Source organism: Drosophila suzukii, chromosome 2R (assembly GCF_043229965.1).
Source record: "Drosophila suzukii chromosome 2R, CBGP_Dsuzu_IsoJpt1.0, whole genome shotgun sequence".
Classification (NCBI taxonomy): Eukaryota; Metazoa; Arthropoda; class Insecta; order Diptera; family Drosophilidae; genus Drosophila; species Drosophila suzukii.
Window position 1 is genome coordinate 5950793 of NC_092081.1, and position 16523 is coordinate 5967315.

Sequence of the window (16523 nt, forward strand, 5' to 3'; positions counted from 1 at the left end):
CTGTTATGTACTTCCAGTCTCGAAAGCTCTATTTCCAGAAAAGCATTCCCTTTATCGATTGAGAATGAATCATTACCCCAAACAGGCGGTTCTTTTTGAGGCAAGGAAAGCGAAACATGTGGACATTGTTACTGTTGATATTTTTGTTGGCCCTCAACAGGTGGAACCCCAATTTAATGAACTCATAAACAATATGACGCCTGCCAGAAGCACCGAAAAATTCCCCCGGTGAAGTGTCGATAAAAGACACCCAAAATATCAACACAGAATGATTTTAGGAAAATACTTCCTAATCGAAGGATTGTATTAAGGGACCTCATAAACTTTTTATATTATAGTGTACAATACTAACTAAAATGATAAGGGATTTGCCTTGTATTCCATCTTAAGGCTGTATATGCTTTTGAATTTTAAGCCCTGTTTTTGTTTTTTCTGTGTAGATATTGACTTTTTCAATTATTATTTTCTTTGCATATAAGGGCAATAACCTCTTTGTAATACTCGTGAAACGGATAGCTTATAATTAAAGTTAATTTTTTAAAAATATAATTTCCAACTATATATAAATCTGAGTCAACATGACGCTGAAGATTGTAATACGGAAAAATTCTTTAGTAATTGACTCATTTCGTAAGGAAAAGGAGAGTCTTTTTTTGCAACAGATGCACATAAAACTAAAAGTCAGCTGATTTCTGACTAGTAAAACCAATATCGATTCATAATCCAAATAACTACAGACATAGTTGGACTTATTTTTGTTCTAGAAGTAAATTCCTTCACTGTGAAGTTGATCCATGGACAGCAACATACGTGTACATATACTTTTTTACGAACTTATTGATCAAGTTTATTTTTGACTGCCGGCGATAAGATTCGTAGGCAACTGCTTATAGATAAAACCAGCAAGGTGTACACAAAGCACAAATATATGTATAAGATCGATTGAGTAATTGTCGTTGCCCTTCCTGTTTAACACGAAATTTAAATTGTTTTGGCCAGGCTAAATCAACCAACCGCCGGTTCGACACACCTGTCAGTTGGTTGCAATGACGAACCCCCCTTAAAATGTGAGGATCCCTTTGTGAAACCCACATACATGTACTCATAGTCCAAGCCAGTGTGACTAAGATATCTTATCAAAGTCGGTTAACACTGTCGACTGATAAGACGACACAACAGCTTTTAAAGCGCAACCGATGCGGAGCTGGAGAACAGTCGTTAAAGTCAACCCGAACAGAGCGGAGCCACCGAGTATATATCACTACGTTCCAGACCTAAATCAACCAAGAAACACACACACAAAAAACAACATGGGAGGTGAGAAACTAAGTGAAAAGTAGTTCGTGACTAAGAATATTCCTGCGAAAACTGAGTGCCATAATTAGCCAAGGTGTCATCGATACTCCGCTCACCTGACAACCGAAATCCCTTGGAGCTTTGGAAGCTTTCCATAGATCCGGCGATATCACCCCCGGCTAGATAACGAAATAGACAGAGTGGGTCTTATTAATAGGGTACAGTTGGGCCTCCTAGTTGAGCTAACTTATAGTGACATCTAACCTTGTTCCAAATATTCCACTTGCTTGCAGACTACACCTGGATTAGCACCAACGTTTACGGAGCCCTACCACCTGGCGCCATTCTTGCTGGCCACGATTCCGACCAGGATCCCATCTATGTGGGTCGTGCCTACCACAATGGCGAGATGCTGCCGGCGAAGGTGGTGCCCGGCAAGCAGCAGGCCTACGTTCCCTGGGGCGGCGAGGAGATCAGCAAGCACGACTTCGAGGTCCTCGTCGGCGACCACTACTCCTGGATCCCGGCCAGCGGTGGCTTCGTCCCGCCCCACGCCATCCGTGTGGGCCAGACCGGCGAGGGTGAGCCCCTGTACGTGGGTCGTGGATACTTCCAGGGCAGCCTCACGCCCGGCAAGGTGCATCCCTCGCACCAGTGCCTGTACATCCCCTACGGCGGACAGGAGGTAGGTTCAACCCTTACTTTAATCAGCAGAAGCAGCGCAAGCGGCCCGCGGGATAGAAAATGGCTCTGCCGACGCTCTGCCACCGCTCTGCCTATACATACTGTATGAAACAGCGGCTGGCACCCACACTTCTACAAATTTAAGCACTTCATTGTATGCTCTGCTTCTGTTGACGACCACTGCTTTTAACTTTAAACCTATTTCTTTTTACGAAAAAAGTCACGATTTAAATTATCACTACTTTTCCGACTTTTCTTCGGAATTCTTTATATTTCTTTATTGACACGCTTTTTAAATATATATATATTATATTGATTTTCTATGAGCAACAATTTTCTCTTTAGTCCTTGTTAACAATATTACACTTAAATTTTCATATTTACGAATACTTTACCTTTACGATCCCCAAAAACTAACGACTCCTTTGTAATTTCAGCACCGCCTGGAGGCCTATGAAGTGCTGGTCCAGCCGGAAACTTGGGTCGCCTCTTCCGGACGCAACATTGTGCCCGGAACAGTGATTGGCGGTCACGACTCTGATGGTGATCAGATCTATGTGGGTCGCGCCTTCCACGAAGGCGATTTGCTGCCAGCCAAGGTAAGTGGCTTAAATGCCAAGGCTTAAAGTCCTGTAAAATACATAAATATCCTCTTTTATCCACCAGGTGATTCCCAGCAAGGGCTGTGCCTATGTTCCCTATGGAGGCGGTGAGGTGGTGAAGTACGACTACGAACTGCTGGCCGGCTACGGATACGGTTGGGTGCACGACAGCCACGGCAATGTGCCCGGCAACGCCGTGCTCTGCGGCCGCACTTCCGACGGAGAGCCCCTGTTCATCGGCCGCGCCCACCACCACGGAAGCCTGACCCCCGGAAAGATCCACCAGTCGCACCACTGCCTCTACATCCCCTTCGGCGGCGAGGAGGTCCGTCTAGACCACTACGAGGTCCTGGTCAAGGGCTAGGCTGCCCCGCTTCGTAGTCCCCCGTTTCGTCTGCCTACTAATTTATAGCTCATCTTGATTCATTAAAAATTACTTCCTACTGTAACTCTTTGTCGGAATTTTTCAGGGGAAAAGGGATTATGTTTATTATATAAAAAATAAAGATTTACTCTTGCTCATGGAATTTTTAAGTTCTGCTCAGTCCTAACTTTAAAATAAGAAGATAGTTTTTATCGTTGTCACCTTATTGAGCACTGTTATTCTGGTAGATGGGTATTGATAAACAAAATCTATAGAAACGTGGAGGCTAGACAGACTTTAGAGTAGGTTTGGCTCATTCGGATAACAAACTTGTACTGAAACTGAAGCTAAGGAATCCTAATCTGAAATGAGCTCTTATAGTTACATTCCGAGATCCCAGCGATCATACGGACAGACGGACGTGCCTAGATCGACTCGGCAAGTCATGATTATATAGACTCTACGAGTAAAGGGTATAGCTATTCTCTGTGTGCTTATAAAGACGTTTTAGTCCCACTTAAGCTTAAGCAAGCAACAGAATTTAGGTCAACGAAATTTTATTCAATACTCATATTGCGGGGAAGTAGCCGAATAAATGATGAAAAAAAAACGATACAGAAATTATTGCGTAACATCTTCGTAGCCAATATCTTCTAATAAATACCTCGGTAGATTTTTACCAACCAGTAATCCTTCCCGGTAATTCGATGGCTTCCAAAGCTAACAATAAGGACATCATGTACTCTTTACATGCATTCAGCCGATTGATTTCCATTGAAAGGATTGGTAATAGCTTTCGGTGCTCACGTATATGTATGAAGTATACAACGATGACCACAGTCTCGGCCAGTTTCATCTCGTTGCCAACATTTTTGTTTATGTAGGCTTCGGAATTAACTAACAGAGCTGGCTTTACGTTTTTGGGGGGCGGTATTAGGAGGTATTAGCTTTCCGGTCTGCACGGCGGCAATGCTGACCTTCCAGGGCTCCTCTGGTTGCGAACGACTAGCAGCTGCCGCAGCTTCTATTGAAGCTCTGATGACTGACGGGGGTCACTGCGGCCCTTAACCTACGGTCTACCCTTTTGAAAAGTTTCACGTAATTAGGCGAGATGAAGGTCGAGCAACTGAAACAAAAATACTAAATTAATAATTGGTAGGGAATATACAAATATATACTAATATATTAAATCAAAGCTTAATGCATATATATATATATGGTTTAACTCAGTATTGAGCAAGTCGATAAACTGGTCTCTGCCAACCAAAGGAGCCCTGTCTGGACCTTGTTCTTCTGGAATATCTTTAAACTCCTCGGCCTAATCCGCGTGCTCTTACAATGATTTACCGTGTAATCATCCCTGACAGTTATTGTTATTCTAATTGCACAGTTAAATTACGCGAGTATAAAAACAAGAAGATATAATAAATTAAAAATTAATATTTACGGTACTGTAAAAAAGTGTAGGGGCACCAAGTGGGGAATAAAGGGCTACATCAGGATGATATACAATATGAAAAACCATATTAATTTCCAAGCCAGGCACCCTGTGGTTTAGCCGGAAACTTTCCATTATTCCTTTCTATCAGAAACTCCCATAAAATAGTTTTACTTAATAAATTTGTGATATCCAGAAGGAATTGAGGCAGTTTTTTTCGACCAGAAACATGATTCAAACTCTTAGTTCCGTTAGCACCCTGAGTTATGCTTCACTTTGTAGAGCTTTTTCTGAGCTTTCCGATAATTCTCTACATGGGGTGTAGATGCCATGTAAAGATATACCCCGAGGGCCGAATATGTATCTGTTCGTTTTTTTCATGCTACACACTGTCGCTTTCTCGCTCTCGCCCATGCTTTCCCTCTTACTCGCGTTCGCATTGGGTGCTCGACTGCCATTGGTCGGAAAAGAGCAGCTCTTTTCATTGGGTGGCTGGAAAGCAGGCCCCTCCTCATCCGTGCAACACAATTGGCCTGGCCTTCTGTGGCGTGGCAAGTTCCTCGGCTTGGTGGACGTGGCCAACTGAATGTGGCAAGTTACCAAGACGAGGCGGTATCTTTTTGATCAAATCTATTACATTGCATTACATCATAAACTTTGTGATTGCTTTTGACAATATTAGGAAAGTTCAAGACGCATTTTTATTGTTATTCATTTGATGAAACCTTTTACAAAATGTTGGCAATGCAAACTGGTTTTTTCAGGCCTCTTACCTGGGCTATGAAAATGCCGTCGCTTTTACCGCTTCCATTTAAACTGGTTTTAACCAAGTGGAACACACTTTAAGACGTGGTTGTATAAGCAGTTTAAGCTTTAAAAACTTTGTAAACAGGCTGTAGGTCACTTTAAAAAAATAAAGTCGAACTTCTAGGAAGAACTTGTGTGAACTTTAAATATACCCGACCGACCCTCTAGATCCAACCCCATTTTCCTCTTTAAGAATACAAGTTAAATCCTTTTAATTACAATTAGTAGCTTAAAAATGATATATTCTTTGCTTTATTTCTACACACAATAATATTTTGTTGACTAAATTCATCAATGCAAATAGTTATGTGACTATGAAAAACAGAAATTTACCATCTAAAGTAGTTCTGTATATATTTATTTTACTTTGTTTGTTATCTAATAGTTAAACTACTATTAACTCAGTCACGTTAAGGTTAGGTCTGTATTTTGTTATTTCAATAGTAAACAGTAAACTAACTATGACAGCCTGAATTACCCTAATGTTACCCATACTAATATTAACTCAGTCACCCTTTACAATAGTAAATAGTAAATTACCTATGCTATTCGTCATACCTTACCGTACCTTACCTTACCTTAGTTTTGTGAAGAAAGCTGTACGTTAAGTTTTCCTCAGAAAAGTAAGGAACAACATCTTTACATATTTTCTGCGTTGTCTGCTTTATAATTCTCAACTGGGTCTAGCACTCCGTGTAGCAAGACTCCCACTTCAATCACAGACTGAAAAGTTAGGACTTTGCTTAAAACATTTATTCTGAAAGCCTTCTACACCAGGTATAAGTCAAGTGCAAGTCAAACCTTAAAGAGGTGTAGAAAATGAAAAATTACTTCTTTTTTATTTTACTTATAAATTACTATGCTATAGTGACGTATATTTTAATTTTATCAATTAAAAAAACAGTAAAAAAAAGTATTTTGCTTACTATATTTAATGGGTTTAATAATCATATAAATTGTTATTTAACTACAATCCATATGTTGGGCCCATTCTACTCCTTTTCAATGTATTACGTAATAGTAACTTTTTCATCCGTCAATCCCCAATTCGACCATTTTCCTGTTATATCGGTAAATTTGACCAATAGGCTTTTGTGTGTATGGGGTAAAATTCTTTTATTAAGAAAGAGTAAGGATTTACTAAATAGAAATGAAAAGCAAAATGCAAATACCCGGAAAATCCGATCTAAAGTAACTTGGAAAATTAAATAATCGAATTTAATAATTTTAGCTGACTATGGATTTTAGCCCTTCTTGTTCAACTCGTTTAATTTGAATATCAGCAACGACACCCCAAAGTCTACGCACCAGCTTTTCCATTCCCTGTCAACTTCAGACTTCGCAGCGACAGAGTCATAATTTTAAAGCCATATATGGAGTTTGGGATGCACGAAGACCCACCCTCGTCACATACCCCTCGGCCAATATAAATTCTTGTAATTTAATTTTGCTATTGCAAAAGGAAGCACACTCACATACGCGTAATCCTGCCATCCAAGTGAAGTCCCAGTGAAGAGATATTAAAAGGCAACTCCGATGCTATCGGAGACCCCATTGAAGCCAGCTTCCTTTACTTTTTGCTGCTTTTTTGCCGCCAACCCTCGGAATAACTGTGAAAATGCTCGGAATTCCGGGGCCCAAGCAACAATAACAACGGGGACGGGACGACTATCAGTTTCTGCAGACGAGAGGAATGACAAAATTTCGCCGCTGGGCTGTCACAGTATCTGAACCTCTGCTATATCCATACATACATACCTCCATAAACGTATCCGTATCTCGGTATCTGTATCTATTTGCCGGGCACAGCGGTTAGCTGGCAACGAATGAAGCCGTTCTGGAGATGGGGTCTACCAGTATGTACGATTTTCATATGCCCACAAGTATATAGGGGAAAAAGTCCTATGTACAACAAAAGGCGATACAATTAGTTGAAAAGCCCAAGTGCGATTCGATGTCGGTCTATCTCTGTGTTGAGCGAAAGGGAGGGTTTTCAGCTCTGCCGACGTCGACGGTACTAGGACGTAGTCTTCTGGGTCTTTTTTTCTGTGTCGTCCGGGGAGGGGGTGCGGGGTCTTCATCCTGCTTTGTTAACGAACGACAGCGCAAAGCGAAAAACTGAAAAATGTACATAAAATGGAAATGAGAGGCTTTTGTTAAACGCTCGGTGATGGGCGTTTCGGTATATAAATCGACACCGAAACCGAAAACCTTTCTCGAATTTAAAACCCCGGCACTCGACGCCTACGTCGATCTGGGCAGCGACGCCAGCGCAGGCAGCGCTTGAAGCTGTACACACGAACAAATTGCGACGTTCCCTCAAGACCTATTCGAAATTTTTCTGAGTATAAGGGGTCCCAAGCCAAAAGATTATACAACCATTTTCTTTTAAGTAAAACTCCTTTAAAATAGGTTAAGGGAGAGTTCTGAATGATATAGATATTATTTAAAATGTGGATCCTTTAATAGTTATATTATTTTGTGCCCTAGACCAACGGTAATTTCTTAAAATTATTTTTGGCTGTGTAGTTTCTTACCTCTAGACTTATATACCGCAAAAATATGATACAAATCAGGCCTTCAAATAATTATATTTTTCACAGTGTAGCTAGCTTCCCGACAATCTTTAACGTATCTTCAAAATACTTTTAAAAATAATGTTATATGATCCAGGTTTTACTAATTTCGGAAAAGTATTATTAAATATTGGCTTTGGAATATCTGGTACCATTACAATATGACATTGAGTGATCCAATTTCTGCAAGTGTATCCGCAGAGCGAAGATTTCGACTGCGCTTCTTCTAATTAGTTTTCGGAGTCTAAAAATAAGTTTTGTGGAACTACGGGGCAGCGGGTGCGAATGGGGGTTAGAGTGATATAGTACATACTTCTCATCTGCTGCGTGATAATTCAATTAGGAATGTGTGAATCAGCAGCAACAACAAACAGCGCTGCAGCAGCGTTGCAGCGGAAGCGCAGGCGAACGAGGGAAAGGCAAAAGAGAAAGGGAGGGAGAGAGGGAGAGAGTGTCTTTGCTCAATAGAAAGGCCGGAGCAAAAAGGAATATGCGGAGAGAGAGAGAAAGAGGGGGAGCAGAGGAAAGGAAAACCATCCATGTCCATGTCCATTCCATGTTGCATGCAACCCTGTTCGTTATTTTTTTTTTTTTGTCCAACGTGGATGTGGCAGGAACAGAAAGTTGTTGTTGCTGCTGCTTTGCTGCTGCTGCCTTTGCCACGGCAACAATTTATGTGCATGTATTTGTGCTGGTACATAAAAATAGCGGTCGAGGCAGCCACGACGCCGGCAGAGCGAAAGCAGCGGCACAGCAGAAGCAGAAGCAGAGGCGCAGGCACAAGCAGAAGCAGAGGCGGAGAGGCAGAAGCAAATACTCTGCGGAGAGGGGGTGGGGTGCTGCAGAGTGGAACGCAGAGAGCCAGAGGAGGAGGAGGAGGAGGGAGAGGGGGTCGAGGGCTCTATGTGCGCAGCTTGTGCGCCTCGAAAATACATATTTCAGCATGAAGCATGGGCATGGGACATTAAGTGCTGGCAGGGGCGCAGGGCAGAGGGGTACAGTTTAGAGGGTTTGGTCTAGAACCTTCTGAGGGGCCATTGAATAGAATAATGCTAACTGAATGTAGTATGGTTAGGGAATGAATTTAAATTTAATTAACAGAAATAAAAAAAATTAAAAATAAAAAAAAAATTTAACATAGAAAATTGACTACGAGTAAAACTTACTATTTTAAATAATTTATAAATCTGACATTTAAATTCGATCGATATTTTGACAAAGTTTAACTGATTAAGAGTTCAAATTTTTTGTTATATATTTTTAATGATTAAAAAACTGGATATCAAGTTTTTTTTACATTTAAAATACACAAAAAATAAAAAATAATTACCAATTACATTACCCATCACTTTATAACTCAAAGTAATCAGAGTTCAATCCCTATAACTTATTTTGAAAGTGACATTTTAACACGAACTTTATGTTCCCCACTCCACCCTCTTAACCTCGAAACCCCTTGGTACTCCGCCCCTGTTCAAGTATCTTGTATCTTGCAGTTTGCTGTGCATACACAGGCACATGCGACTTTGTATGTACAAAATGCCATGTACAGCATTCGGTGTAGGTATGTATGTGCATATGTAGCTGGCCGCTTGTACGTTTGTAAGTATGTGCTCAAGTGTGCGATAGTGTCGAGGACGTTAACGTTGAAAGGCACCAACAGCAACAGCAACAACAAGAGCAACCAAGAGTTCGGCAACGGTCGCATTACCAATTTAAATTCCCATCCAATGTCCGCACGTAACGTAACGAAATCGGCGGCTGAAAGAGTATTTAATGAGCGTTGCCAGCCCAACGCGGTATATTCGTGGGCCTTTGTTGCTGCCCTCAGATATATATGTATCTGTATCTGTACATGGGCTTAGCAGTCTGTGTGCGCTATCAAATTAGGTTCATTTGCTGCCTTTGGCAGTACCGCTGCCGCTTCTTTCCTTTCCCTGCCACACGCTTTATACACTTTCTGCCGCTCCAGTGGCCAAAAGCACCCTTCTTGCGGCTCCTTGGATTCGGATTCCCGCTCCCCGCCTTGTTGTTCTTGGACGTCAAGTGGGCGGGCGAGTGTACATACATATATTGTACATATATGTATCTTTGTGTGTGCTGCGAGCGTGCTTATCGCCTATGTAAACCGCACGGCTCACTGGCTGCGCGTTGCGTTCGTTACTGCCTTCGTCACTGCGGTTTCAGGCTTTTTTGTACATACCAAGTACATAGAAAGGCATCGCCTGAGTGGTTCACATAGTCGCCGCAGAACCCCTCCAACCCCTCACCCCCTCGCGAAAACAGCCCTTCAAAACGCTGCGGCATGCTGATAATTCAATAAGCTGGGCCCTGCAAAAAAAAAAGTTCGAGCCCAGGTTGATGAGTCGCTCCTGCGTAAATACAGTCCAACTTCCATGGATGGCATCAAAATCAAAACCTTTTTTAGTTTTTATGCAAAAAAATTCTTTTTTTTATAGATTGTAACAAGGGTGACCGTTTCTGTTTGTATGAAATTAAAAAAATCTTTGCAGTAAGTGGCAAAACGTGTCGTCTTAAACCTCCTTTTGTTAAAAGAAATATAAGCAAAAGAAAAAAATTGGTTGAGAGTGTACTTTTTAATTGGTTTCTTGATTAGTTTTTTGAAGACCGTTTGAGTTTTAATAGTTTATAACTCAGTATTACATATACGTTGACCTATAGAAGTTGTAATAAATAATTTAATTTAATTTCCGTTCTATATTAAAATATTTTTTTTATATTTGTTTTGAAAAGTTATATTTTGAAAAAATTTTAAGATTTTGAAAATGTTGATTATTTTAAGTTTAGGAACTGGCCAGCTTTAAGAATTTAAGACCTTAACTTCACTATACTTTTTTTGCAAATTACAGAACATTTGACCTGGTAATGTCCGGGTTATAGAGGCCGTAAGGTACATAAAACCGCAAGAAAAAGCACAAGTACTTTGTGTACTTTGCCATATTCCTTGCGCTTGTGTGAACTCTCGACCAAACACTCGACATCATTATGGCCAAGGGAACGGGAAAAAACTCACTCATTCAGTCGGCTGAGCAGCGTGCAAATAGCAATGTCATGCAGCTGTCTCAGTATCAGCTTTTTGCACCACACAACACCGCACCACACCACTCGACAAGCCACCCAGCATCCACCCACCGCCCCCCGAGCCACTGAAAGCGCCACCCAGGCGACGGTGGCAACTTCATTTGCAATGCAAACAGAAAAACCTCTCGGCGAGTGGAGCTTCGCTTCAGTTGTGTAATCAACTAATTACAACAGCCACCAAAGCTGGCGCCATTAGGCAACCACCCAACACCCCAACATCCCAACCACCCAACCACCCATCACCCCACTCATTTGTCTTGCCAAAGTGACTTTTAAACATTTGCTAGCATTTTGCCAGCGAAAATGAAAGCTAAATCTCCGCCAGTTTGAGACAATTGAGCAGCCCTGCCCCACTCAAATCAATCAATTCTCCGCAGTCTTCAGATCCACTCAATGGTAAGCCCCCGTCCAAGAATAATACTTATTGCTCCCGCAGTTCCCCGAACCGGAACACTGCGAGAAAGTATTCCTGAAAGCTCTGAAACTCAAAAGAAAAAGTTACCAATGGTCAAAAAGTTACCCAATCCATATTTATTTTAAAATTCAGGTAGGATTCAATCCAATGTTTTCAATAAATAAAGAACTTTTGATTTCCTGCATTAGGATTCCAAAACATTTAAGTTATTTTGAAATATTTTCTGAAAAATTGATTCCTATTATTATAAAGAACTTAATAATAACCATTAAAAATACTCACAAGTCATGGTACATTTTTTTTAGGACTTTCTTGGCTTTGAACTTATCACATCATTTAGGATCACCCGAAGAACTTTTCAATATGAACAAAATAATCTTTACCTTATGATGTTATGTTACCATCTAAATTATTTTCAAGAAAGTCTTAAGCTATGGTTCTGAAATCTAAAATAAAGTTAACCTGAACCCCTTCAACATTATAAAAAGTTATAAAATGGAGGGAACACCTTTAATTCGATGCCACAGTTTGGGTCACCCTTATGCCCACAGTGCACTCTCGCAGTTATTATTCCTGTTTCCGGTTCAGGATTTTCGTTGATTTCGCCTTGTCTTGAGTCCATCGAAGAACCCGGCGTCTCCTTGACGCAACGCTCCTTCTGCCCTCCACCGCTGGTAAATTGATACTTTTTTTCGGTCTTTGGGATTCGCATTTTTTGTCAGGCACGCAAAAAATAAGGCAACAGGGAGCGGGACAACTTGAGACTCGGGATGCGGACTACGGGACCATCCATATTCATAATGGAACACTAATTGGATCTTAATTCTGGCATTTTATTTGATTACACGACCGAATTATGAACTGATGAATTGAATTAGCAAGTGACGGCAAACAGATCGAGAAAAGTGTTACCGACATTGACACTTACTAAATAAATTTGCGAAATTATGCAATTTAAATGAAAAACGGGGGATGTTTGGATTATCATCTGGTAACTGATATCTTTTTCTTTAACAAGCAGGAAGCGACCAACCGTCGGGTAAATTAATATCAATCTAAACTAACGATTGTCTCATTTTTCTAGTTTTCTCGGCGCAGTTGCTTTGATCAGATGCATATTCTGCGCCAGTACCGCTGGCCAACTGTTTGTGATTAATGGATTCATATGGAATTACACGGGACAACCTGTACTGAACAGTTTGCCCCCGTTTTCCTTATAGCACAATGGAAACGAGCCGAGGGGAAAAGTTGCCAAGAACTGCCTTTAATTGATTTGGAACAAAACTTTCGGCTTGGAAAAAGTTTAGCCCTCCTACTCCAAAACTCAGCACGTTCTGTGTCCAATGGCAATTTGTTTTCGGTGCTCCTAAACAGCAATTTATGTGCTTAGCATTTGTTACATAATGGCGATAAATTAGACCAACGACAACGACAAGTTCAAGTGCTCAGCAGATGAAATTTAATTAGCAATCACACGGCTGTCCGTCGACTCTACAAGTGACTGATGGATGATCGATGTGCCACTTGACTTGTTGATTGAGTTCCCAAAGTCTAGATTCATAGCAGAGCAAAAGCACAATCTCCGGCCTACAGAACAACTTTAGTACATAAGTGGTCAAAAGGGAAATTACCATTTAACCATATAACTATTCAATTCAAAGGGCTAACTAAGTTATGCTAATAATAGGTTGCGGATCTTAATTGTTAAAGTTCCACATTTCATATGGATTTATAAATGTTGTTTTTAAAATATTCGCCTTTGTAAGACCGTTCTAAAAAAAATTATAATTGAAAAATAACCATTAAGGTTTATAACACTATGCAACATTTTAAGGGTTTTGAGTGAATCCGCACTTTGGATTTCAAATTCTGAAAGTACTCATTAAAGCACGTTAAAGATTTCATGTATCTCCAAGATTACGTGTTTTCGACGTAAATATTAATAATGCAAAAAAACAATTTTTTTGGACCTACCGGGAAATAGTCTTTAAAATTTCGAAAAATGTCAACTCCTTTATTTCCACTGATTTTTTAAGTCTACCGTTTGATGTTCAATGTTCCTAGCCAAATTATTTATATTTTGTACTTCTCTATGTTTTTGTTTAAACTATTATTTACTGTGTTTATGGTATGCCTATTTCATGAAATCAATTCATGAAATGGGAAAATTCGTGTGTGCATAAAACCCTTTTCATGAATTCGATAACACACGAAAGTTGACTATGAATTCAGCCCCAATGCACGAAATGTAGAGGCACAGCCTACTTCACAGCCTACTACTCCATAGAGCTCTATATCAAATTCAAAACATTTGACAGCTTTACTAATATCATTTCATGAATTTGTCTGTGTTGTATAAACAGGGGCTATTCTAATTTCATGTATTGGAGAAAGCATGAAATTCATAGCATAATCATAATAATTAAGGTCCTTTAGAGATATTGCCCTTATAAATCGAGTTTTTCACCAAATCTTTAAGTCACCGTAATATCCAAACGCGAGCTAAGCCATAGGAACGACAAATGAGGTCTGACTCTTTTCGATAAGCACTTTCACGTTTTGAAATCAAAACTGTGGTTACATTTATCGTGTTACACTGTGTAAATTAAAGTTTTGAATATGTTATCTTTTAAAATTTTACATTTTTGATTTCGAATTAAGCTGCTTTTAGGGGTTATTTATATTTACCACACTAAACACAATAAAATGTTCAATCTGTTCTTCAAAGTAAGATTCCATTTACCATTATGGGCAGCCAAACAGACTTCCGAAAAGGTCATATCATACCAACCTCTTTAGTGTGCGCTAAAATCTCTGCACCACAGTAGTTTAATATTTTCATCAAGCCCATAATCAATATCCTACCACCACTTAAAGCTCTCTTATGCCATTAATCTATCCAAGTGTGAATTTAATTATGCCCTTGGGCCAGGAAAAACATTCAGGAACCACAAAGTAAGGCCGGGCTGTCAATGAATTGCGCCAGTTTTCCAATGTCAACGACAAATTGCCGGTGAGGCACTTTAGATGCAGCCGACTGAACTGGATTAATTCATTCAAACAGGGCAGTAAAAGATTTAAGTTAACATCAACAAGTTGAAGGGACCGGAATGTTGTGGTGTGAGACCCTCAAAGTGTCCGCTAGATTTATTGGCTCTGTTTAAAGACAGCTTTTATTGATGGCAAGCAATCTATTTTTTTTCTATTACTAATTGGTTGGAAAACTACAAATTGGCAAAAGCTTTTGAAATCAGAATTAATAATAATACCTGCTGCGGAATTTATAAAACCAGTAGTGATTTAGGAACTTAATTTTTTCAGGGGCCGACAAGGCAATAAGCCGATGTATCAGAATATACTCGCTGAACAAATATGAGTAACATCGCATGTTCATTCGTTACGTCATGATTTTGGAAACATTCCAAGATTTTTATACATTTTTTTATAAACGCGGGAGATTTTCAAGTGGTAAAATGATGTGTTAGGTATTACTAATTCTTAAATAAGGGGCTGGTCATATATTACGTAATAACCTAGAAGGTGTGGGCGTTCCCTGAAACATGTATTTTGTTCGAGAAAACGATTACCATGGGGGTTGAGAACTGGCCAAATTTTGGTTACGCAATATATGGACAGTCCCTAAGCAATTTTCTTAGTTAAAACTCGAAATAAGCGGATAAGATGATGTAAAACTTCAACCAATTTTGCCGGAAAAGATACCACAGATGAAAATTCTTTAAAAGAAATGTTAAATGGTTTGTGGTACAAAAGAAACAATCATTAGTCCTAATACTAACCATTTGAATGTGTATGTGAAGATTGACAGAAATTATCATGTGGTTTTTACTTTTAAGTGATTGGCTTGTGGGTATTTTCAAGAAGAAAACGCCAGTACCAGTTGGGAATTATAGACGCATAAGTGGTTTGTTACCATACCTGTAGTTAAGTTGGTAGTTCATTTACCGAAACAACAATACATTCAATGTAGAAGAAAAAACATCAAAAAAATACCCAATGTTTTTTGACTGGTTTCGATAATGTTCATAAACCAAGATGTTTAGTTCCTGTTAAGGTTTACCATTACGAAAGATTGCCGGGAAATACACAACTATACAACACCAACCATATATGAAAGTTTTAATATTTTTCCTTTTCAACGTAGAATACTACGAACATTTTCCGAAAATAAACAATGCGAAAAACTGAACAATTTATTGCCAAATGATGTGTTAAGCATTCTGTTGTTGCTACTTCCGATTAATCATACATTGGGGAACCATCTGTAAGCATTGGTAAATATTTTGTTACCCTACACGTAAGACCGTTTTATGCCTGTGTTCAACCACTCGAGGATGAAGTTATAACTTGTGCGTGGCATTTGGAATGTAATATTCATTATTATTATACCGAAAAGCATATGGGAAGTATCCCACGTGTGAGGACTCGCTACCTGAGGGAAGTGCTGCATTTGTAATTGCCACTGCGTTGCCCACTTTCGCATCTTTAGAGCGGGTACTCGTACTTACCGAAATGATTTATAAATGCTCATTTAATGCGCTAAAAGCCGTTCGTATTAAGCTGGTTTTCATATGGGCCCTGCCCACTTGGGGCGTTTGAATCTGGCTGCGGAAAAGTGGAAATGGAGGTGGAAATTGGGTGGTTCGCTCTTGTGGTTTCTCCTTTTTTGCCAGGCGAGAAAAGGTAAAGTTTGCGCCAGAGCTTTAATTATTGTAATTGGAGTTTTCGGCTTAAACCGCACAATCGTATAAATTATGGAGGCCAGATGATGATCCCCAAGATAACTTTCCTTTCTGGAATCATACGTTAATTGTTTTTGGAGCAAAGTGGAGCCCGCCTTCGGAAGTTACCGCATACCGCATGTGCAGCATAAATCTCCTGAGGCGGAGAGCAATTTTCACCTAATCTCAACCCCTCTTGAGATACATTTCTTTCATCCCTTCTCCGAATGCCTCTTATCTTATCACATTCATTATACGAATTAGATTCGAGACGTCGGATTGGTTTTCTTTTGGGACACATTGGTGAAAATTGCCTATTTTTGAAATCGGAAACTTTGCAAAAACCGGCAGAAAAGAAGCAAAAAAAAAGGAAAAGGTAAAAGGGCGCAGCAACAACAAAGGCCACAGAATTTCCAATCGTTTTTATTGAATTTTTCAAACGGCGTCGTGAAAATCCAGCCATCCCGTCCGTATTCTCGGGTTCGTGGCTCTCATCCGTG

At 39.9% G+C, this 16523-nt stretch overlaps 1 protein-coding gene across 1 annotated transcript; it reads left to right on the forward strand.

The window, feature by feature from the left end:
* The first annotated feature begins 1228 nt into the window (after positions 1–1228).
* On the forward strand, positions 1229–3031 carry LOC108017829 (uncharacterized). Its single transcript, XM_017084981.4, has 4 exons — positions 1229–1317; positions 1590–1981; positions 2418–2579; positions 2647–3031. The coding sequence occupies exons 1-4, from the start codon at positions 1311–1313 to the stop codon at positions 2944–2946; spliced, it is 861 nt and encodes a 286-aa protein (XP_016940470.3). The 5' UTR covers positions 1229–1310; the 3' UTR covers positions 2947–3031.
* The last annotated feature ends 13492 nt before the right edge of the window (positions 3032–16523 follow it).

Bases quoted from the DNA above. Each gene is read 5' to 3' on its own strand.
- LOC108017829 (XM_017084981.4), top strand. The intron at 1,982-2,417 runs GTAGGTTCAACC...TTGTAATTTCAG, and splicing joins TCCCCTACGGCGGACAGGAG to CACCGCCTGGAGGCCTATGA. The intron at 2,580-2,646 runs GTAAGTGGCTTA...TTTATCCACCAG, and splicing joins GCGATTTGCTGCCAGCCAAG to GTGATTCCCAGCAAGGGCTG.